Source organism: Onychostoma macrolepis, chromosome 14, assembly GCF_012432095.1.
Source record: "Onychostoma macrolepis isolate SWU-2019 chromosome 14, ASM1243209v1, whole genome shotgun sequence".
Taxonomy (NCBI): domain Eukaryota; kingdom Metazoa; phylum Chordata; class Actinopteri; order Cypriniformes; family Cyprinidae; genus Onychostoma; species Onychostoma macrolepis.
The window spans coordinates 28,658,006-28,682,999 of record NC_081168.1 but is presented as its reverse complement, the minus strand read 5'-3'; the positions used below and the strand labels follow the sequence as shown (position 1 = coordinate 28,682,999).

Genomic DNA, 24,994 nt, shown 5'->3' with positions numbered 1-24,994 from the left:
TCAGTTGTAAATAGACTTGGATCTTTTTAATAACCCTGTCAAACATTGGCACTGTAGCTGCACTGTCCCAGGATCAGGGGTCATTCACATCGAACTGGTGTGAATCAATTTTTTTCATGCATAATGTATAGCATATTGTGCACTAGCTACTGTTTTACAAATACTATAATATATGAAACAGCCTGCAGCTATAAATGATTCCAACTTTTTAATGCGACATGGTCATATTTTTCATACTTTATTCAGTGACTTCAATTAAGAATCTTCTAAGTAAACAGCTTTTCATTAAAGCTAAAGTCTGTAAATTCTGAACAGAACTGCAAAAATAACAGTTTTCATGAAGGTTTCCCTGAACACTCTCCCCATCTTCCATAGGCTAGAAAAACAAATAGTCCCGCCCTAATCTCATGCTATTGGCGGAGTGTGTTTCTGTGTTAGGCTTGTCAGGTTTAACGAGCATGCAATGTTTTGGCAGCATCTAGATTTTCACAATTGCTCATACATTTACATTTTATTTTACTGGTTATTTTCTAAATTTGAGATTTTCTTCTGAATTAATAAAGGAAAATGTGATGTTTGATATATACATGATAGATGAAACGCATGATTTAGCAATTAATATTATTATGATGCTTGGAAAATTATTTTTGCATAAGAATAATTCCTGAAATCGGATGTCAATGAAATTAATGAAAAAGAATGCCATGAATTTCTATAAATGAATAGAAGAATATAAACTTGCTAGATCGATCGATCTATCTACTTTTTTTATTTTTTTTATTTTATTGTTATTTAATGTTTCTTTATTTAATGTTGTCCTATTCTTCTATACACGGCAACTCTCTACTGTTTAATAATGTTCTTGCATGAAAATTTTTGGTAACCTCAGAAACACAATATGTATACTTTTCAGGGACATCTGGCTACGAATGGCTTACTTAGTTGTCTCCGCATAGACTGCAATTCGAGAAAGTATTTTAACATTTAAAAGAAAATTTACACACTTCACTTTCTGTTCTCTGTATACTGCTGGTTTTGGCACACCACAGACTCAGTAGTATGGCTGTATGCTGTTTGGAACAGAACCTTGTTTTCATGGCCATGAACACTGATCTGTGGGATGAAATGGATCGGTGGAGGCCGTCAGATCAGAGCTGATGTGTTTTGACATCTGGAGAGGCAGGATGTTTCTGTGCGAGATACTGTCTGGGTGCTTGATGTTGGACAGTAATTCATAATGCATAAAAAACAGATGTCCCTTCTATTATAGATTACCAAAAACGAGCTGATTTTCTGGCTGAGTGTTCGCCCTAAGCCAGGAGAAATGGCCACATCAGTTCCACTGTGACCTAAACAGTTTTGAAAAACTTAATTAGAAGCCAATAAAAATGCTGCAATGGAGAAAAATACCATCCATCCTCCTGAATCTGATCTAATTTCATTGTATGAATTGAATTTATCTCATGTTTTAAGAAAAATGTTATAATTTACATAGAACATCTAAAGTTACTTGCTGCACCACCTTTGTAGAAGAGCCTTGAATCGTTAATATGAAAATGTAATTACTCTCAGAGCGCCATTTCCTTTTGATTTTATTAAATGTTTTTGCCCTTCATCGTTCCTCCCCTGAGTTCCTTGTTTAAATGCTTGTTGGAAGTGTAAATCTGTATGAGTTTTGATTTTTCACTCCAGTCCAGCATGCCCACAGACCTCCCTCCGGGGTGAATGTGTTTCAGCTGATGTTATTAGTCTCGTTTGGTTGATAGTTATGACTCTGCTTTGCTCGTTTCAGGTAAAATGTTCAAGTCATTAGACTTGCCACTGATCGTGGAGTTTATGCTAATGTTCTACAAAGACAAGCCCATTGACTGGCTGTTGGACCACATCATGTGGGTAAAGGTGTGCAATCCAGAAAAAGATGCGGTAAGAATGATACAATTTATTATTATTATTATTATTATCATCATTATTATTTGTTTCCCCAGTCTCACTTGTTTCACTCATTCAGTATATGAATCATTATTTTTGTGTCTGTCATTAACACATGTGTAAAGATTTTTTAAAATTATTAGCCAAGTCATAGCTGTGTGTTGCTATTGGCATTTCGCCTTGAGATATTAGCAAATATGCATATTTTTATTGCAACCATCATAGCTATCTCTACACACAATCAATGTTTTTTATTATGTTACCATGTTTTTATTGTGTTAGTTAGCCTTTTTTTTCTAGTTCTTTTTACTTAATTAAAATAACCCAACTGCAGTTTGAAAACTGGGTTTAGCAGTTTTTGCAAATGAACTCTTCATAAATGCATTGCATCATCGTCCTTTCAGGAGTGAAATCTACAAGAACAAGTAATGTCTCTTCTTTTTGTCAATTTATCTCATATTTTATTAGGTTTGTTAGAAACCTTTGACCATTTTACTGTGATGTTTCAGTAGTAAACATATAGGAATATCTTTCTAATGACCACCTTGTAGTATCATGACCTTGAGGGATGAGGCAAGTGTGTTTGACTGGACACTAAAACTGTCAACACAGTTACCTTCTTTTAATACCTTCCCACATTTATACATGGTGCAAGTTAGCAACACCTTTTCTGAAGTTCTGAACTTCTTTTTTCTGATATAATGTTGAAATCTTCCAAAAAGGAAGAACCCAATTCACAATTTTAAAAAAATCACATGAAATTCAAAGAGTGTGAACCAAACAGAATGGAACAACTATTATATAAATAACTCACCAAAAAGAAAAAAATCTATCATCATTTTATCATCAAAAAATCTATCATCATGTCACTCCAAACCCATAGGATTTTGTTCATCTTTGAAACACAAATAAAGATATTTTTAATGAAACCTGAGAGATTTTTGGATGGATTGAACATCCATTAATCCAAAACGTACAAAAAGACACTGTAATATGAAGAGACGGTTGCTTTATAATCATCGCTGATCATCACAAATAACTACATCAAAAGTTTAAGTGTGCTTGCTTGATGCTTAAGATTTTATGTCTTTATGAACTTTTTGAAGCTTGGCAGTTTTGGTATAGTGGACTTGCAATAGAGGGACAGAAAACGTGGATTCTATTAAAATGTCTTCATTTGTGTATTGAAGATGAATGAAACTCTTATGGGTTTGGAATGAAATAAGGGTGAGTAAATGATGACAGAATGTTCATTTTTGTGTGAAGTACCCCTTTAAATGCAGTGAGATCACTCGTCTGCGGTGCTAGAAAATGACAGAAACAGGTTTGTTCCTCGACTCATTCAGAGATGAAACCGTCTCTCTCCGCTGTGGTGCCTGAAAGGTGGTTTAATAATAAACATGATCAGACGTTAATGCATCTCTGGTTTCTGATATTTCTTTTTAAATGCACTGTGTAAGTGGCCAGAACGATCATTGGATAATTAGTTTCTAGTAGTGTATGTACAGTAGTTGTTATATAATGTATATAAATGTTCTTTGTGTCCCACAGAAACATTGCGACAGGCAGAAGGCAAACCTGCGCATCCGCTTTAAACCGTCTCTCTTCCAGCATGTTGGAACACACTCCTCCCTCGCTGGAAAGATCCAGAAACTCAAGGTGATATTATTTATGTATAAGATTTTCTTTTTTTTTATATGTGTGTAATAATTTTATACATTTGTAACCCTCCGGCAGAGTGGTCTGCCTCAGGACTTGTGTTCATTTCTCTTCAGATTGTCCAAATTGCAAATCACAGTACCCAGAAGGCAGCTGATAAGAGCTCATATCCTAATAAATCAGCATGTGTCCCTGCTCTGTCTTTATTCCCTCCAAATGAAGAGCGCTAGGAATTGCCATAGCGATGTGCGCTCGTATGACCCGCCCGTTCTGTGTCGTATTGATTTTTGTTCTCGGCTGGTGAATACATCTGACGGTCCATTTCCTGAGGGCCCTGCTCACTGCATCACTGCTCTTATTCTTCATCTCTAGTCATTCATTTTCTAGGCTTCTTTTATTTGTGTTTTTTATATCAACCTTTGGCATGTTTTGGCACTGTAGTTTGAAGTCCGTTTGACATTGCACACTCTCCACAAAAAATGGACGCCTGGGTTCCTATGGACTCCAGTAAAGTTTGCAATCGTTATAGAAACATCATTTTTCTGATATCATTTTGTGGATTGTTAAAAAGCTAAATATTTTTGTGCAAGTTTAAATATTTTAGTAATACTGTAGTGAAGCTACGTCCACATTTATCCAGATAAGTGTGAAATTTAATTTTTCTTCTCTATGTATTGCACTTTTGTCCACACTGAGATGGCTCAGGTTTTGCTTTTCCATGTGGATAAATGAATAAGGTAACATGTATAAAATTTCATTTGTTAACATTAGCATGTATTATTTAACATGAACAAACTGAGCGATATATATTACAGCATGCATTAACCTTTGTTAATATTAGTTAATAAAAATATAATTGTTTGTTCATGTTGGTTCAAAGTGCATTTACTAATGTTAACAGATTTTAAAAATGCATTATTAAATGTAGAAATTACCATTAACTAATGCTGTAGAAATGTTGTTCACTTTTAGTTAACTAATGAAGTTCTTCAATCTTCATATTACATTCCTGCAAAGATGACAAATACATTTATTAGCAATTGATGTTCTGTGGCAAAAAAAGAGAGTAAATGCTGTTCAGACCATACATGAAGTTATGATTTTGTTGTGGGATATGGAAGCACCAGTGATATATTTGGTGGGTTATTTAGCTAATGAAATGATCGTGCTAGAGGAATGGAGAGAGAAGTATTTTATTATCATCTCACTGAGCTTTTATAATGTTTCACATTTGTGTAACAGGTGATTTGACCCTATTCAAATGTTTCAGTGTGGAAGAGCAACTGTTGGAAACTGCTAGTTTGGACTGAAATGAAAACACTATATTCAGATTTAGTCTGATTAATGTGGACGTAGTCTGAAAATCTGGAACAATAAAATCTAACAATTAAAGGCATTTGAAAGATAGCAAAATAAAATGATGAAGGCATGAAAAATATATCAAGACACTTTTAATGTAACTTTATATAACAACAAAAAATTGTTGAAATCTTTAGTTTGAAAGGACATGAAGTGCCTTTTTGAAGAAATACCCAAACACTGTTTATATAGTCCTTCTGTTTTTTTTATTAATTAATAAATTTTTTGTCAGGATAAGGATTTCGGAAAGCAGACGTTGCATAAAGGTCACGCTAACCCGCTAGCTGAGGTCACCACCAGTCTGAAGACGTACCAGCATTTCACGCTGGAGAAGGCCTATCTGGGAGAGGATTTCTTCTGGGCGTTCACACCTGTGGCCGGAGACTTCATACGCATCCGCTTCTTCACACCTGTCCGAGTAGAGAGGTACACACAGACAGAGATCCCTCATGAATGCCAAACAGCAGACTGAATGATTATGCTGTCCTTTAAGATGCCGTCTTTTAGCCAAAAAGGCAGCATTGCATATGTCCTTTGCAGAGAAGACAGTCCCAATTTAGTTCTTTAAAAAAGCATCAAGAACAGTCCAATTTAATCAGAAAATCTTACCCACTATTTGTGTCTCCCTACTGGAAAATCCATTTTAGGCTGATAACTGTGTTTTGGAAGATGGTAGATGGTTTCCAGCTGGTCTAAATATCATTAGCTGGTGGAGGGTAGCAGACGGGGATTTGTGAGTTGATAGAAAACTAATAAAGAATTATATTGAGGCTAAAATTAAAATAAATGGCACAGCACAATAATTCCGATAATACCTTATTGCGATTATCAAATCAAATGCTTTGATTTAATTAAATAACTAAGGTTACTGACAAGTCACCAATTCCAATACTACTTGAGTAAAAGTCAGAGTATCTGATTTTAACAGTATTCAAGTATTTTACTCACATTGAATATTGACTCGTAGAAGCACTAGTCCACAACGCCTCAACACCAATATTCATCTTAAGTCAAATTAACTGGTCAAATCCTATTTGCACTGGACGTGCTGTTTCGGCCTCATCGCTGCAGTGGGAAATATTTTACACCTAAGGGGTTCGAATGATGAAAACGTTTGGGTGTCAGTTATTTGAGTTTATTAAGAGGTTTTATTGCCCCTACCTTGAAAGGTTGCTGCCGATGAATGAAGTAGAAAGCGTGCTGTCCGTTGTGTGATAGAGCTCGTCTCGCTGACTCATACCAGCTGGATAATGCATCAATCATCATGCGGCACAGTCATCCGTACATTTTTAACCCTAATGGAAAGTTCATGCATATTTCAGGCTTAATTGAGAGCTAATAGTGCTCAGTGTGAATGAGAGCGTTTGACGATCACTCACTGGCTTCCTTCATGCTACAGGAGTCACAGTTTAACAAGCGCAGGTGTCCATTTGCACTGTACAGCGGCTCTACTCGTGTTATTATAGAGAGAAATCCGCCCGTGTCTGTGATTGCTCATGTTTCAGTGATCCATAGAGGAGGAAGAAAATTGTTTTTGGACACTTAAATATGTATGACAGTCATTGCATTAGATGACATTTTATCAGGTGTCATCTGTGCTCAAATGCTACTGGAGTTTCCTCAGAACTAATTATTTGATCTCTATTTGTAGACACTTAATCAGCCAGCGTTTCATTGATTTTACTGCAGAATAAAGATACTGTACTAAGGTTTCACAACCAAATTTATCTGTTGGTTTATTATTTCAAACCTAACAAACTTCTTTTATTTGTTCATTGAAAAGTAAGTTTGTCATTCTTTAAATTGCCACTTGTATTGTATATAATGCAAACACATTCTGACATTTTTTTAGTGTGACACCATGGTTCAGAAGTGTGGGCTGAGTAAGAAATTTTAAAGAAATTATTGGTTTTATTTAGCAAGAATGCATTGAATTGATCAAAAACGACAATAAAGACATTTATAATGCTACAAGCTTTCTTCTGAACTTTCTATTAATCTAAGAATGCTTTAAAAAGTGATGGTTTCCACATTGATGATAATATAAAATAAAAATGTTTCTTAAGCAGCAAATCAGCATATGTGACCCTGGGGGCGTATTACAGAAATATCCTAACTTTAAAATCTCATCTTATCTGTTTGGTAACCATGGTCATTTCAATTAGGACCACATTTAGGACAAAAGCTATTACAGAACAGCATTTCCTAAGTGTGTTATCCTATCTTAACTACAGATAGGAAGGGGGTATTACAGAAACCTTCTAACTTGACAAAAAAATCCTAAAAACGGTCTTAACTTTAGGGCAACCCCACAGCTGTCCTAACTTCAAAATTATTTGAAAGCTAACTGCTTACAGATGCGCTGTCCAACAATGGTATTCCATTTATTAATAATTGAAAATGAAGAAAGGAGATGTTTAATGGTAGAAAGACTCTTGGAGGACCCTGAAGATGTGTTACATTTTGATGACAAAACACTTATGAAAGTAATTACAGACTGCCGCGCAACAGGAACTGGAGCCAGCATTACAGAGACCAACAAAAGCATCACGGAGCATTACCAGGTGTAGTGCAAGTGACTAATGCCTTACGTTTTTTTTTGCAAAAGGCAATTTTCAAAGTGAAGTAGCTTTTGTTTACTTCATCAGCATCTCAGCAGCGTTGGTTGCTTGGTAACAGACCTGAGAGTGGATTGTCGAGCTTGATAATGCCATTTAAGATTTCCTAACTAGAGATAAGATACGATTTTGTAAGATAGGATAAGAATCCCAAATCAAGTTACAATTTGCTTCTGTAATACAAATTTGCGAAAAATCGTAATTTAACATATCATATCTTAAGTTAAGACCTAAGGTAAGAAACTTTCTGTAATACGCCCCCTGGAGCACAAAAGCAGTCTTAAGTTAGCATGGGTATATTTGTAGCAATAGCCAAAAATACATTGTATGGGTTAAAATTATCTTTTTTATTTTTTTTTATGCCAAACATCATTAGGATATTAAGTAAAGATCATGTTCCATGAAGATATTTTGTAAATTTTCTACCATAAATATATAAAAACTTCATTTTTGATTAGTAATATGCATTGCTAAGAACTTCATTTGGACAAATTTAAAGGCGATTTATTTTTTTTGCACCCTCAGATTCCAGATTTTCAAATAGTTGTATCTCAGCCAAATATTGTCCGATCCTAACAAACCATACATCAATGGAAAGCTTATGGGAAGCAAAATTTCGACTGGTTTTGTTTTCCAGGGTCTCATTTTATAATGTTTTCTGAAGCATCATGTGACCCTGAAGCCTGGAGTAAAATTCAGCTTCACATCACAGGAATAAATTACATTTTAAAATATATTATATTAGAAAAGAGGCATTTTAAATTTCAATGTATTTTTCAGTATTACTGGTTTTGCTATTTTTTTAATTCAATAAATTGAATGCAAGAGGCTTCTTTCAAAAACTTGAAAAAATCTTACCAGCCCCAAACTTTTGAACGGTATAGTGTAAATGTCTAAATACTTTTTGGGGCCACTGTGTGCTGCAGGGTCTATAAATAACTACATGATAAGATGATATATGAGGAAACATATGCAGTACAGTTCTTTAGCATTGTACTCCTTATGGAATTATAAGATTGATAGTTTGAATAATGTGTGTGTGTGTGTGTGTGTGTGTGTGTGTGTAGGTATTTCTTCCGCAGTGGAAACATCGAGCACCCTGGAGACAAGCTCTTCAACACTACAGTGGAGGTTCTTCCTTTCGACGTGAGTCTCTGTCATTGTGTGCAGATGAACACTAGCAGTGTGTTTGTTGAAGGATCGCTGCTGTTTGATTGTGTGTTTCCCTCTGGGCAGGAGGAGACTGCTTCACTGCAGCCTCTATAAACACCCCACAGATCTGTGCTGAAACACTGTCTCAGCAAGCTCAAGACTTCAGTCAGTGTTGAAAATATAATTCCGTCACAAACACATTTTGGCATGGTTCCTGTTTGAGCAGATGTCAAGAGCAGAATTTATCGTAGCTGGATTAGAACCTATTTAAATGTGCAACATCACTATTATTATCATTGCCCGTACTTAGGGTTTGACAAGGGTTTGTTCAAATGCCACATGACAGACATGACTGATATCTCAAATCATGTCTGCAGGTGGAAGACATCCTTGCAACCACCGAGAGCTCGATTTTTAAAGGTCCAGTTTCCTCTTGCAAAGTTCTTCTTAGCTCTTTGCTCAAGAGTGACAGAAAAACAGAACTTAGAAAAAGCAGAGCAATTACTAAACATTTCTATTTCAAATAAATGCTGTCTATTCTGCAAAAAAAAGTATCCGTTTCCTCAAAAATATTAAGCATATATTATGTAATCATCATGGACCAGTGGCAGTTCTGAGGTGTTTAATAGGTGGCGTAAAGGTTCTGGAAAGTTCACAGTCTGAAACAAACTCCAAACTAACTTTGTTTTGGCCAAATTTAGTTTGAATGTATATCAAGGCTTCAAGGCTCCTCTGAATGCATTGAAAAAGTAAGTCCAAGATGCTGGATGTTGGAGTCATGTTGATTAAAAATTAACTTGAATTTAATTCAGTGGTGAAAAAGAATCTACAAAATTAAATCACTGTGATTGGAAATTGATTTATATTATTTATTCATTTTTTTACCCAGTTTGTATGTGTGCTTATCAGTGTTGGGCAGTAACTAGTTACTAGTAATTTAGTTACTGTAATAATATTACTTTTTGCAGTAACTAGTGGTGTAACTAATTATTAATAAGATTTCAGTAATAATATTACAGTTACTTTCCATAAAACAGCTTTGTTACTTAGTTACTTTTGATGCCTCAACCCCGCTGATTTAAAATCTAACAATCAAATAATTCCTAGATTTATTTTCATAATTTTCATGACTCGCACATGCATGTGATGTCCCCAGTGCAGCAGGCAAGCTTGGAATATGGAAAAGCTTACATTCAGCAGATAGAAATATTGCATCATATTGATTTTGTCAGGAAAAAAGATCTGTTGTGTAAGTTGTGGCTTCACTTTACTCTGGCATTACATCCCTCTGATCAGCATGTGGTACATTATATTAATATAATGAAAAATATTTTTGGAAAATTAAACAGTTTCTTACAAACTCATGTGATTTGATAAAATACATAACGAAATTTAATCGCATAATGGAAAAATTACTTCAAGCTACACATGACAATTAATGAGATGAATACAACACTATCAATCACTATTGAGTGTTTGTAATAACTTCTGACTGTGATCCAATGTGGATTTTGGTCAAATGATGAGGCAGAAATATGTTGTTAAAAACATTCTAGAAGAATTTTATCTGGAAGATACACAGTTAAGAAAAAGTAATGTAACTAGTAGTGTAACTAATTACTGTTGCCAGAAAGTAATAAGTAAAGTAACAATATTACTTTTGAAAGGAGTAACTAGCAATGAGTAATATATTACATTCGAGTAACTAACCCAACACTGGTGCTTATTACAATGCTGCACCATTAGCTTAGCAACATGCTAACATCAGATTCTGTTGAAGCAATAGCAAGCTGTGTAGACCATTTAGAATCAGGTCTGGTGACATTAGCAAAATTTCAGTGACATTAGTTCAACTTGAGCATAAGCAAAATCTGCATTGGTAACTTTTTGATGTGAAACTCCCAGTCACGTGGATTCTTATTAAAATGACTGGATTTTGCCCATGAAATAATAGTAATAATGTACTATATACAGAAATAGAAGTATAGGAAAAAACTGTAATTGTTTAGATAAATGTTCAGATATGTTATAATTTTAATTACAAAATAAATGTAACCGTTACAGTTACTGAGAAAAAAGTGTAATTAAATTAGTTAATTATGAAAATGTTAATGATTACAAAATGGTTACATCTGAATATTTTCACACACACACACACACACACACATGTAATTGATTTCTTTCCCAAATTGCATTGCCTGCTCTAAAGTCTGACAGTAATCAGTGTTGAGTGCTACTGTAAGGTTAACCCTGCCTGCCTGGTTTAAATGTTTGAAAATGAATAACAGTTGAAAACATGCATTAGAAGTTTTGAAAAGTAATCAAATGTAATCAGTTACAGTACTTCAATGAAGTAATTGAAAAGTTACAATACTTCTTACATTTTAGATTGGGTAACTTGTAATCTGTAACCTATTACATTTTCGAAGTAACCTTCCCAACACTATTAGTGTTTGGTGATGAGTTTTTGGCTCAAGGTCTGCATTTAAAGTCACACCAGAGGTGTTCAGCTGGGTTTCTGCAGACCAGTCAAGTTCTTCCACACTGACTCAATCAATCATTTCTTTTTGAACCTTGCCTTATACCTTATATGTTAGAACAGAAAAGGGTCCTGCACTGTAAAAAATGACTGTGATTTTAACGGTAAAGAACTGTGAAAATGCTACAGTAAAAACCATTAAATGGTTAATGGTAAGTTCCTGTAAAATTTACAGGGAAAAACCGTAAACTGACATTCCCAGAATTCCCTGCGTTGCATTTCAAATTTAGTTTGAATTTGATGTTTTTTCTTTGAAATAACTATGCTTCTTCTTAGTTTTTTCTTAACAGTTATGTTTATTAGGGTTGTATGTTACATCTAATGTTGTTCAATTAATGTTTATTGCATATTTCAGTTTAATGAGTGTCACCGTGATGGTGTTTAGTGCTTGTGTGAATGACACTGTGCACCTTCTATATATGTTATTATTTAAAAGCTGCTTGTGATGGGCTTTGGTTCATCATGTGACTTTCTCATCACCACCTGCATTTGGTGGTTATCAGTGTATTTCAAAGGTACAAAACAGATTTCAGTACTTTAATAGGTTGGTATATTAACATTATATCAGTTAATGAAATTTCGGTATTTAACTGTAAATTTAAATTAAAACCGTAAAACCTAAAATGTTGTTACCGTATTTTGTACGGTAGAATTCCGGCAACCACAGCTGCCGTTTTTTTACCGTAAATTTTACGGATTTTTTTTTTTCACAGTGTGTCCAAACTGTTGCTACAGAATTAGAAGCACACAATTCCCTAGAATATCATTATATGCTTAAACATTAAGATTTGTACTCATGGAAATTACTAAAATAGTCAAACCTGTTCATTAGAAGGGGGTGTCCCAATACTTTTGTCCATTATACTGGTATATATAATAAATATAACAAATAATAATATAATATAACAACTTAAACTAAAATTGATATAAAATTAATAAAACTATATAGACATATAAAAACAACAAAGACTAATAAAAATGTCGTACACGCAACAAAATTACTAAAACTTTTAAAAACAAATTAAATGAAAGCAATAAATATAATTATTTTTTTTAAATGTCAAAATATTAACAAAAACTGTAATATTATCTCAATGATACTAAAATAACACTGCTGTGAAGAATATCAACTGCTGTAAAATACACAGACAATCAAAAGTCTTCCTTCATATGAAATAAAGGCTTGAAAAGGCTAAATTAAATGTAAAGTTTTACTGTGGGTGTGAATGTAAAGTGGACCAAGATTAAAGCTGAACTTTTTTAAATATTTTTAAAAATCTTATGGGCCTAATATGTTTCCAAGTAAAATATATTTTTCTAAAATAGGCTTACAATGTAAGTTGTTAATCATAAATCACACGTGTATGAAAATTAATTGTCAGCACAGAATTCATGATCGTGACAGGCCTAAACATAAGTGACAGGAGACCAAAGTCTTGTCAAAAACTATTTTGTCAGGAGAAGGGAGTCATAAGAACTGGCTGGCTTCATTCTCATTCTCTCTGTATCGCTCCGTCACAAACTTGACGGCATCAGACGGTGAGAGTTCAGGTGAAGTAGGAGGAAAGCAAAGCAGTGGAGATAAAGATATACTTCTGTTTTATGAGCTAATGGAACTGTACTGACACACGGTAATAAAATGTGACCTGCTGTGTGTGCGGTCTGCGTGGAGGAAATATTTTCTCCCGAGGGAGAGCAGGCGAGGGGCGGCACTGTGATTTAAGATTACAGCCGGAAACGGACGTTCACCGCAAGATTAATAGCGGGATTTTCTAAGAGCGAGAGGCTGTCGCCCTGTAATATCTCTCATCTTCTCACTGCTTTTTGCTTCTCCTCCCTGCTGCTGGGTTGTTATATCTCTCTTTTCTCTTCATTTCCTTCTTTGCAAAGCTCCCTTTAGGGACATTTCTGGAATTCTGCCGTATATAAGAAATTAGCAGGGAATGCCCTGGAGGAAAGAGTATTTGTGGTCTGTTTTATGCTGTTAATGCAGTTTGGGGGAATTAGAGCGATGCTCTGCTGGGGTTTTGAACATATTTGTTTTCCTCTTGGGTCATGTCACTGAGTTTCGGTCCAAGAAGAAGCCTCATAAGACCCGTTTCAGAAGTTATAGTTGCCAGGGATGCAGACACAATATGTACACCCAATATCTAGTGCTGTTTGCTTACACGGGAACAACTGTTACTGCTGTGAACGGCGCTTCTGAGCTTTCTCCTTGTAAATGTCAGCTTGTGGCTGCAGTCTCCCTGTGTCAGTTCTCTTTAATGCTTCTTTCACGCTTTAATTATTTTTGCTGTCATTTTTATTTTATCTTGACAGAAAGGCTGAAACACATATTGGTTCAGTATATCTCTTTCAGAAGATTCTCTGCCAAACTGAAACTTTTAATAATGGAATGTGGCCTCTGATCTCATGAAGCGGTTCCACTCGCTTTCATAAACTGTTCATTCATATAGAGATATTGCATGCAACAGAATAAAAGGCACATGTTTTCACACAGAACAGCTCAATGACTAGATTAGTACATTTGATGAAGAAAAGAGTTGTTACAGTTTTAAAGTTCTGTGGGTGGCTGACAGAGCATTGCTAGGATGTTCTGAGTGGCTGCTAGATGGTCTCTTACTGGCCCTAGTCAAAAGAGTTCACCCTTAAGACTCTCTGATAATCTGGTTTCTGAATATAACTGGGGTCCCTCCTTCAATCTAAAGGTGCTTCACGATGCCATAGAAGAAAATGTTTGTCTAAATGGTTACATAAAGAACCTTTAACATCTGAAGAACCTTTCTGTTTCACAAAAGGTTCTTTGTGGCGAAAGAAGGTTCTTCAGATTATAAAAAGGTAAGAAAGAGATGGTTTTTTTAAAAAATGTGTGACTGAATAGTTCTTTGTGGAAACCAAAAATGGTTCTTCTGTGGCATCGCTGTGAAGGAACCTTTTAAGCACCTTTATTTTTAAGAGTGTATGGGAATGTTTCTTTTAAAAAATGAACACAATTCAATTCCATGAAGAACTGTAGACCTTAAGCTGTGTTTACGCTGCATAGCTTAATGCACAGATCCAAATGACCATATAAGACTCGATTCATATCCAATTTCTGTGTTTACATTATTCTCTGCCAAAACTAGAATGATTCTGTTTGTGGTCACTTTCAGGGTTTTGAATAGATGTATATAAAAAAATATATGTAATTCACGCAAGGTGATTCTTTGACTTAAGGGATTAGTTCACTTCTAGAATAAAAATTTCCTGCTAATTTACTCCTATGTCATCCAAGATGTTCATGTCTTTGTTTCTTTACTCGAAAAAGATTAAGGTTTTTGGGGAAAACATTCCAGGATTTTTCTCCGTATAGTGGACTTCAATGGCAGCCAATGGATTGAAGGTCCAAATTGCCGTTTTAATGCAGCTTGAAAGGGCTCTACATGAGCCGAGGAATAAGGTCTTATCTAGCCAAACGATTTTCTTTAAAAAAACAAAAAAACAAAACAACAGCATTCATATAACTTTTAACCACAAATACTCATCTTGCACTAGCTCAACCTACGTAGTCATACGTAATGTAGGCTGAAGTACCAACCCAGTATTTACAAAGCAAACGTGCAAAGAAAGTCAAACGCCCTTCACAAAAAAGGTAAAGCAACGATGTCGAACGATTTTGTTCGTTCTGTTCGTTTTGTTCGTTTTGTTCGAAGTTGGAGGAGAAAATGAGATGGAGTTTTTTGCACTACCCTAACTTTTTGGAACGAGGTACACAGACGAAGAACTAACCACGCGTGTCCTTTCCAACGAGATTATGTAATGCATGAGATCGAGCTAGTGCAAGTGTGGTTAAAATTCTATATAAGTATATAAATTCTATTTATTTTTTTTAAAGAAAGTGGCCGATCGTTTGGCTAGATAAGACTCTTATTCCTCGGCTGGGATCGTGTAGAGCCCTTTCAAGCTGCATTGAAACTGCAATTTGGACCTTCAACCTGCTGAGCACCATTGAAGTCCACTATATGGAGAAAAATCCTGGAATGTTTTCCTCAAAAAATGTAATTTCTTTGCAACTGAAGAAAGAAAGACATGAACATCTTGGATGACATGAAGGTGAGTAAATTACCAGGAAATGTTTATTTTGGAAGTGAGCTAATTCTTTAAATGTGATTATTCCACTTATATCATGATCACTTGCCAGCTTGGACAAGTTAAAGATGTCATTGATGTTAAAAATGTGCAAATAATGTGACCAAAAACATAAAGTAATGGTAGTTATTTTACTTACGGCCCTTAAACCTATAATTCTTACATTTATATGACTGAATTTGAGAAAGAGATTGTTTGTTTGTTTGTGTGTGTGTGTGTGTGTGTGTGTGTGTGTGTGTGTGTGTGTGTGTGTGTGTGAAATACCAGTGTTTATCAGTCATGTTGTCACATTGTTGCTGAAAAATATAGCTTTCAGTAGCAAAACTGAATTGTATTTATAATTTCACAGGGCAGAAGCTCAGTTTTTTGTCTATATAACGTTTTCACCTCAATAAAAAAAGCTGTGAGTTTATGCAAGCTTCATAATGCGACATTAAGAAAATATTTCTTTGTGTTGCCCTCACCTTGTGATTAGATGATAACTTATCTAACACAAATTTTCACAACATGTAATATGCTCTAATATATTGGAAAATAATGGCAAACCAAATCTTATAATACAGATACCTTATTAAAAAACACTTTATGTCTGTTGATTATAGGTTTTTACAGTAAAATTGGATTCTGGGGTAATCAGTTAAATTGATAAAGTTCTGCTATTTTGGACTGTGGTTATTAAGGACTTGTATAATGTGTATGTACTCCAGGTTTGTTAAACAGGGAGCATGTGTGTTTTCCTGGCTGAAGAACAGATGTGATGAGATACTGAAGAGGAGAGGGTTATGCACAGAAACACTCCAACACTTTTGTTCCTCTTTATCAGAATATTCAGTCGGAGAAAGAAGCACTGAAGGAGGGGAGAGAGAAGACGCCGAAGTACCAGCGCACAGAAGATGGCTTTATCCGAATAGGTGAACAGAAACATACACTGCATCTGCTGTGAAGTACATACTAAATATAGCAGCATGATTCAGCCCATAAACACCAATGATGCTCGTATGAAGCACGCTCTGGCCTAATAACATAAAGCTGATTTTTTTTTTCTCAGAAAGAAACAATGCTTCTGAATTTTTGATGCACAGATTCACTGGTTATGAATGACTGTTGTCAGCATGTTGTGTTGGATGCTATAGTTAAACACCTGTCTTGTTTCACCATCTTTAACCCTGCAAAATGCAAAATGACTAAATGTAAATCTTTAACCCATTTTGTGATTATAAGTGATATAGAATTGATGCAATATGCAATATCATACGGCCCTATTAAAAGCCTCCACAGTGACATTCTCCTGAGAGAGCGCCAGTGCCGCCCACTTCTGAAGCTGTTACATGAGAATTCAGATATTTGTGTGAATCATTCACTGCTTTCTGTCATTCTCTCTTACTTTCTTGAGCTTGCACTCCAAATCCAATGGGAAAATCCTACAAAAACTGTCTTTTGAAATGTCTAAAGTCTTTTGCGGTGCCGTATCTCGACTGTTTTCTCTCTCACTCTCTCGTATAGAGGGTTTTCTCATTATTATGTATGGATGTCTGTCTGATTACTGTGCCTCAGGGTTTATTGAAGCCCGTCGCTCATGACAGAGCATTAGATATCCTCTCAGTCATTAATATACTGAGTCATAAACAGATGCTTTTGAGCACTTGCAGGAACATGGACAAGCAGAAAATGTGTATAAATCATTCAAAATATTTATCATTTTGTCCTGCTCTCCTGTATGTTGGTTTATTTAATGTGCTTTGTGTGTTGTTTGATGAGACATTTCACACAAAAACATGAATTACAGTACTTGGTCACAATGAGAGTGATAACCTATTAATGGTATGTTTTTCTACTGAATGAATTAAAATGTGAAGATTTGGCTCGATTTGCCTCAGCATTCTACTCCCCACATCATGTATGAAGAGCTTGTGAACTGAAGATGTAGCATCCAGCCTCTGACCATGTGTGTTGGTTGTCATCCCTCAGGGAAGTTTGAGAACGGGATTGCGGAGGGGGAGGTGGACGCTTCCTTCGGCCCGCTGGAGGCTCTGCGGCTCTCAGTCCTGACTGACTCTCCTGTGTGGGTCATTCTCAGCGAGGTACGGCACAACACAACCGTTCACCATCTGTTCCTCACTCAGATGGACTTACACCTAGCAGCCAACCCAACCTACATACTGTTTGTTTGTGTGTGTGTGTGTGTGTGTGTGTGTGTGTGTGTGTGTGTGTGTGTGTGTGTGCGTGCGTGTGTGTGTGTGTGTGCGTGTACTTGTTTATGCTACATCGTGGGGACCAAATGTCCCCACAAGGATAGTAAAACCTAACATTTTTGACATTGTGGGGTTCCCACAAGGAAAAAAAAATTATTAAAAATAGTAAATGATGTTTATCTGAAAGTGTAACAATGCAAACAGGTTTTCTGTATTCTGGGTTAGGGTTGGGTTAGGGGATAAAAAAATATTGTTTGGTCAGTATAAAAGTAATAGAAGTCTATGTAAAGTCCCCACAGTTCACAGAAACAAACGTGTGTGTGTGTGTGTATATACAGTGCTGCTTGAAAGTTTATGAACCCCTTGCAGAATCTGTGAAAATGTGAGTTAATTTTAACACAATAAGAGAGATCATTCAAAATGCATGTTATTGTTTATTTAGTACTGTCCTGAGTAAGATATTTTACATAAAAGATGTTTACATTTAGTCCACAAGACAAAAAAATTGCTGAAAGTATTAAAATAACCCCCTTCAAAAGTTTGAGAACCCTTGGTTCTTAATACTGTGCGTGATTACCTGGATGAGCTACGACTGTTTTTTTTTTTTGTTTTTTTTGTGATGGTTGTTCATGAGTCCCTTTTTGTTCTGAACAGTTAAACTGAGCACTGTTCTTCAGAAAAATCCTCCATGTCCTGCAGATTCTTCAGTTTTCTAGCATCTTTTGCATATTTGAACCCTATTTGCATATTTGAATGTGTTTTCAAAGTGTTTCTTAAATTTTTTTTTTAGCAGTGTGTGTATGTGTCTGTGTGTGTGTGTGTGTATGTATATATATATATATATATATATTAGGGGTGTCAACGTTAACGCACGTGATTAATCAAAAAATTTTTTAACGCAGATTAATCGCTTGATAAGGTTTGACCCCAACTTCTTCCCGTCATCTCAGCGCGGAAGGTTATCTATCAGTGTGTGATGAGGGTACAGCACCAGTGTTGCTAGGGTAACGTCACAAGTGGGCGATTTTGAAAATACAGTCGCGGGAAAAATTACAAAATTATTTGAAATTTGAAAATTACTTGCCGCCCAAGGTGTATATAGACAAATAAAAATTAAAATAGATCATTTTACTAATGTGTATTATACTTGGAATGTAACATACCTGGCAACTTAAGAACAGAGAGGCGGGTGTAACATCAAACAACTTGAGTTTCAGCAGAGCAGCAGAAATAAACATGACAACTGCCACTATATATTATATGAGATAATAAACACACGATTACGATAGGATATTTGTATGTGATTTTTTTAGTTAAATGTGTACATCTGAAATGCTAATTTGTGCAGTGATATAAAAGGTTATAAATAGCATATTTTAACAAATTCCACATGTGATCGCAAAAGGAAGTTATTACAAACACTCAATGGTGGATTTAAGTGAGTTCTGAGTAAAAGTGTACTATTAATCTCATAAATTGTCTTATGTAGCATGATGCTAATATTAGCTCTAATGCACCTGCAGAACAGGTCCAATTCTTCTTCATAATGCATTTTGTCATAATACTTCACGTAAGGTCGCAAGAAATGTTTTGTTGTATTTATTTAGAAATACTTTTGATAATAGTTGGGTAAATGTATACTGGGATTGAAGCGATGTGGCTTAGTAAACGTTTTATTGCCAGTTTAAAGGCTGATTATGGCTGAATAAAAACAAAAGAATAATGATAAAAGAATAATAATGATTGTGTCTCACACCTGGCGGAAGTGTGAAAGATTCTGTTTCCTTAAACTAGTTTGTCATGCATTTCTTTATTTCAACACATTTACAGGTAAATCCTAGTATTTTAAATTTGTGATTAATCATGATTAATCACAGTCCATGACTGTGGTTAACGCGATTACATTTTTTAATCGATTGACAGCACTAATATATATATATTTTGTTTTTTGTTTGTTGTTTGTTGCTTATTTTACCAGATTATTTTGTTAAAAAGGCAAAAATATTTTCTAAAAAAATTAAATAAACAAATATACACAAAATGTACTACAAACTGTATTTTAATTTATTTTATATTAATGCATAATTTATATGCAATATACACTAGTGTTCAAAAGTTTGGGCTTGGTAAGATTTTTCAATCTCCAAGGTTACATTTATTTGATTGAAAATACACTGTAAAAAAAAAAATTTGAGCGAACTTAAAACAATTATTTTTACCAGCTTCAGCAGATTTTTGAGTTTGCTCAACTTATTTTTGTGGGAGATTCTCACATTTTTGTTGCATAAACTTTTTTTTTTTTTTTTTTACAGTGTACAGCAAAAACAGTAATATGTATAATATTAATATTTCAACATATATATTTTAAAAGTATATATGTGATATCAAAGTTGAATTAACAGCCATTACCACACGATCCCTCTGAAATTATTCTAATACGTTGATTTGCTGCTTAAGAAACTTTTCTTACAATTGTCAATTTGGAAAACAGTTGTGCTGCTTTATATTTTTTTGTGGAAACTGTAATTTATATATACTGTACATATACATTACTGTGCAAAAGTCTTTAGTTATCTATCCAGTTATCTCTATCTGTCTATGTCTATTTCTAAGACACTTGAAGACACTTTCCTGCAAAGCTACCTAAAAAACAAGTGTGCAAGTGTACCTAGGGGAAAAAAAGCTGTTTTAAATGCAAAGGGTGCATGGTCACACGAAATGTTGATTTGATTTAGTTAATAGAAGTTAACTGATAAACAAAATCTATTTATAACATAATTTTTGAAAACATCCTCACCTAAAACATTTCACAGTACGGTAGCTTTGCAGTAAGGTTTCTTCAAGTGTCTTGGAGACGTTGGCCACAGTTCTTCTGGATTTAGTTTTTTTCTGATTCTTCATGTCACTCCATACAGACTGGATGACGGTGAGATCTCAGATCTCGTCAGACTTCTTGTGCATACAAAAACCTCCCTGGATTATTACTGGCAAAAGGCATGTTTGGAAATGCTGACACACTACGGCAAAAGATAGAAATTGCACAGTACTGTATAGAATCATTTTTGTCATGTCATTTGCGAACAGATCATTACAGTCGAGAACCTTCTTGTCAGTTCCGCCTTTTCTCTCGACAGATTTTCATCAAGAAAGCAGAGTGACTGATGTTCAACGATACCTCATGACTTCACCGGGTCTCTGGTGCAGGATGGAGTCTGCTCAGCACCTCCACATGAGCTCTTCACACGAGTTTCTTTAGCTTGGTCCCATAGCGCCAACTGCTGGCGACAAGCTGTTCTAGCAGGGTAGAGAACGCCAGGCGAGCGCTCCCTCAAAGACATACAGCTGGAGCTGTCAGACGCGCCGCAGTAGCTGGCAGACGACTGATGACGCTGTATTTTGTAAACTGTATTTATATGTATATATGCCCATGGTTGAGTTTCTGTAATTACACTGGTCTGTTGTCAAGGGCTTCCTGAACGGTCTCGCCCGTTTCACGATGCACTTTGACATTCAACAAATGCTGCTTTTGGAACGGAGGACTCTTCTTAATTTCCTACTTGAGATTCGATTTTCAAAGTTCAATTTGTGTTGTTAATTAGTTGACAAATGATTCTGTTTAGGCTACTCCAAATGGTGTGTATTTATTGTATTTATTATGATACATTAAGAGTACACACAGGCATTTGGCCGTGCTAGATATGTGTTTGTTTGTGCACAGGCCTAGCGTGTGTTTCCAAAGTCAGTCTAAAAGATGCGTTATAATGAAAGAGTAACGTTTATTGTAACTAGAGTATGCTGCAAAACTGTTTCTTCTAAAAACTGAAATCGCTGGACTTTTCTTGGTATAATTCAAATGAAATCAAACATTTTTTTTTTAACCTTTTTTATTATAATTTTTTGCTTTCCGGTAACACATATTATTTCTTGCTATGTTGTTTTTCCTCTTCCTGCCTTAATGTGACAGTAGCGTGCTGATGTGGCGGCATTTTACAATAGAGCCGGTAGGGTAAACACAATCAGATCATGGACCAAAAACCTGCCAAAGACATGTACAACTATGGCTTGAAATCTGTATAGCTCGGTGTGAATCAGTGCACTGATATTTAGATGCTTGGTTTGCTACACAAATTTGTCAAGGGTCCTAATATTTTTTCATGCCTTAAAATGATACACCAATGATTTCGTATCATAATACAACACTGATGGTTAAAGGTAAAATGAGCAATCAGCACATTTGACAAGGTCTTTTTGGCAAAGCTAGAGCGAAGTAATCTTCAAAGAAAGAAAGAAAAAGAGAAAGTTTGTGCAGTAAGATAACACCATCTGGCCTACAACAACGCTGATGTTGTTTTCGAGGAGAGTCACTTCCTCGCACAGGTCGAGGAGAAATACAGCGCCATCAACTTTCACTATCCCTTCATTGTTTTCTCTTGATTAGCCCAAATGAACTTAAATGAAAATGTAATGCTCCTGTGAATAAAGACAAAGTCCAAACTTGACTTGTTTATATGTTGTTATGCAGACGTGGTTGCAAAGTATTGTTTTTATACTATCTTCAAAGTTATGAGCATGATTATAAATTTAAAAATCAAAAGATATATCATTCTACTATGTTCCACCCTTATGGCAGCTTTGTATTTCTAAATATATATATTTATATATATATATATATATATATATACAGTGAGGAAAATAAGTATTTGAACACCCTGCTATTTTGCAAGTTCTCCCACTTAGAAATCATGGAGGGTCTGAAATTGTCATCGTAGGTGCATGTCCACTGTGAGAGACATAATCTAAAAAAAATCCAGAAATCACAATGTATGATTTTTAACTATTTATTTGTATGATACAGCTGCAAATAAGTATTTGAACACCTGTCTATCAGCTAGAATTCTGACCCTCAAAGACCTGTTAGTCTGCCTTTAAAATGTCCACCTCCACTCCATTTATTATCCTAAATTAGATGCACCTGTTTGAGGTCGTTAGCTGCATAAAGACACCTGTCCACCCCATACAATCAGTAAGAATCCAACTACTAACATGGCCAAGACCAAAGAGCTGTCCAAAGACACTAGAGACAAAATTGTACACCTCCACAAGGCTGGAAAGGGCTACGGGGAAATTGCCAAGCAGCTTGGTGAAAAAAGGTCCACTGTTGGAGCAATCATTAGAAAATGGAAGAAGCTAAACATGACTGTCAATCTCCCTCGGACTGGGGCTCCATGCAAGATCTCACCTCGTGGGGTCTCAATGATCCTAAGAAAGGTGAGTTTTTCAATGACCTGAAAAGAGCTGGGACCACCGATTCCAAGGTTACTGTTGGTAATACACTAAGACGTCATGGTTTGAAATCATGCATGGCACGGAAGGTTCCCCTGCTTAAACCAGCACATGTCCAGGCCCGACTTAAGTTTGCCAATGACCATTTGGATGATCCAGAGGAGTCATGGGAGAAAGTCATGTGGTCAGATGAGACCAAAATAGAACTTTTGGTCATAATTCCACTAAACGTGTTTGGAGGAAGAAGAATGATGAGTACCATCCAAGAACACCATCCCTACTGTGAAGCATGGGGTGGTAGCATCATGCTTTGGGGTGTTTTTCTGCACATGGGACAGGGCGACTGCACTGTATTAAGGAGAGGATGACCGGGGCCATGTATTGCGAGATTTTGGGAACAACCTCCTTCCCTCAGTTAGAGCATTGAAGATGGGTCGAGGCTGGGTCTTCCAACATGACAATGACCCGAAGCACACAGCCAGGATAACCAAGGAGTGGCTCTGTAAGAAGCATATCAAGATTCTGGCGTGGCCTAGCCAGTCTCCAGACCTAAACCCAATAGAGAATCTTTGAGGGAGCTCAAACTCCGTGTTTCTCAGCGACAGGCCAGAAACCTGACTGATCTAGAGAAGATCTGTGTGGAGGAGGCCAAAATCCCTCCTGCAGTGTGTGCAAACCTGGTGAAAAACTACAGGAAACGTTTGACCTCTGTAATTGCAAACAAAGGCTACTGTACCAAATATTAACATTGATTTTCTCAGGTGTTCAAATACTTATTTGCAGCTGTGTCATACAAATAAATAGTTAAAAAAATCATACATTGTGATTTCTGGATTTTTTTTTTTTAGATTATGTCTCTCACAGTGGACATGCACCTACGATGACAATTTCAGACCCCTCCATGATTTCTAAGTGGGAGAACTTGCAAAATAGCAGGGTGTTCAAATACTTATTTTCCTCACTGTGTATATATATATATAACAAGTGCCTTTGACTTTACCCACCCAACTTCTGATGACAATTTTTGCCACGTTTTTATTGTCTTGAATAATATTCAGGTCAATCCAGTGAATAAATACATCAATCTTCAGCATTATTTATGAGGTCATGAAGACCCCTTGGGGGCGTCTTTATAAGCAAGTTTTATAGTAAGAAGGTTAACGAGTTAACTAGCCCTTGACAGCTTCTCTACCTGTCTCACTGCCCTGGGGCCGGTCAGCTGATGTAAATGAGATGAAGCCCACCTGAAAAACAAACAAGATCAGAGACTTTTAGGGTGTGCCCTAATCACTAAATACTGGAATTTAGTTTCACTCGCATGACAATAACCAGCAATAAAGAATATAGTCACAAACACACACTAAAGGATGTGAAACTTACATTTAAATTAAATGGGCAAATCAGCTTGAAGGAGAACAGATGGAAATATACAGTATGCTGCCACACAAGGACCCTTAAAGGGATGCAGATTCTACATCATTAACTGTATGACACCAAAACTGATTGATTACCAATATTTTTCAGAATTTTCATTTTTGGGTGAACTGTAACTTTAAAGTTAATGCTAGGATAATGTCTAATGATAATGTCTGTTATACGTTATGTATCATATATATATATATCTACTACAACATTACGTTGTGTCACAATTCATAATGTAACAAAATTTTGTACTAAAACTAAGGTAGCTTGGTATTAGACACCACCAAGACAGTATTATTCTACGAATCTAATTCTACTATTTTCCAACATTTAGACAGAAGCCTGCAGGACAACAATTTTCGTCAAAAATGTTTACTGCTATAAAATCTAAAATAAATTTGGCATGTGGACAAATTGTTGCAAAATAAAAAATAAATTCTTTAATTATTAACAAGAACAAGTTACATGTATATAACAAACATTATACATGATATAAACAATTATACACTAGAGGGGCTGTATACTAATAAAGATTTCTAAAAAAAAAAAATTAAAACATTTACAAACTAAACTTTCACCGTTTCAATTACCTTTTGTTTCATAGAAAATCGTATAGTATCAATATAATGCTCCATTTCCTTCCTGAAACAAAAGTTTTTTTTGTTTTTTTGCAGAACTTACATTTGTGAATATGACATTTTGCATGTAAAAAA

General features: G+C 35.5%; 1 protein-coding gene across 1 annotated transcript in view; it reads left to right on the top strand.

The window, feature by feature from the left end:
* Positions 1–22,075, top strand: part of mgat4b (alpha-1,3-mannosyl-glycoprotein 4-beta-N-acetylglucosaminyltransferase B) — a 143,960-nt gene extending 121,885 nt beyond the window's left edge. Inside the window, exons 9-15 of the mRNA XM_058798179.1 lie at positions 1,793–1,923; positions 3,481–3,588; positions 5,180–5,373; positions 8,633–8,711; positions 16,208–16,295; positions 17,353–17,465; positions 20,711–22,075. Of these exons, the coding sequence (XP_058654162.1) occupies positions 1,793–1,923; positions 3,481–3,588; positions 5,180–5,373; positions 8,633–8,711; positions 16,208–16,295; positions 17,353–17,465; positions 20,711–20,734 (737 nt within the window). The 3' untranslated portion in view covers positions 20,735–22,075. The remainder of the gene's footprint in view (positions 1–1,792; positions 1,924–3,480; positions 3,589–5,179; positions 5,374–8,632; positions 8,712–16,207; positions 16,296–17,352; positions 17,466–20,710) is intronic.
* The last annotated feature ends 2,919 nt before the right edge of the window (positions 22,076–24,994 follow it).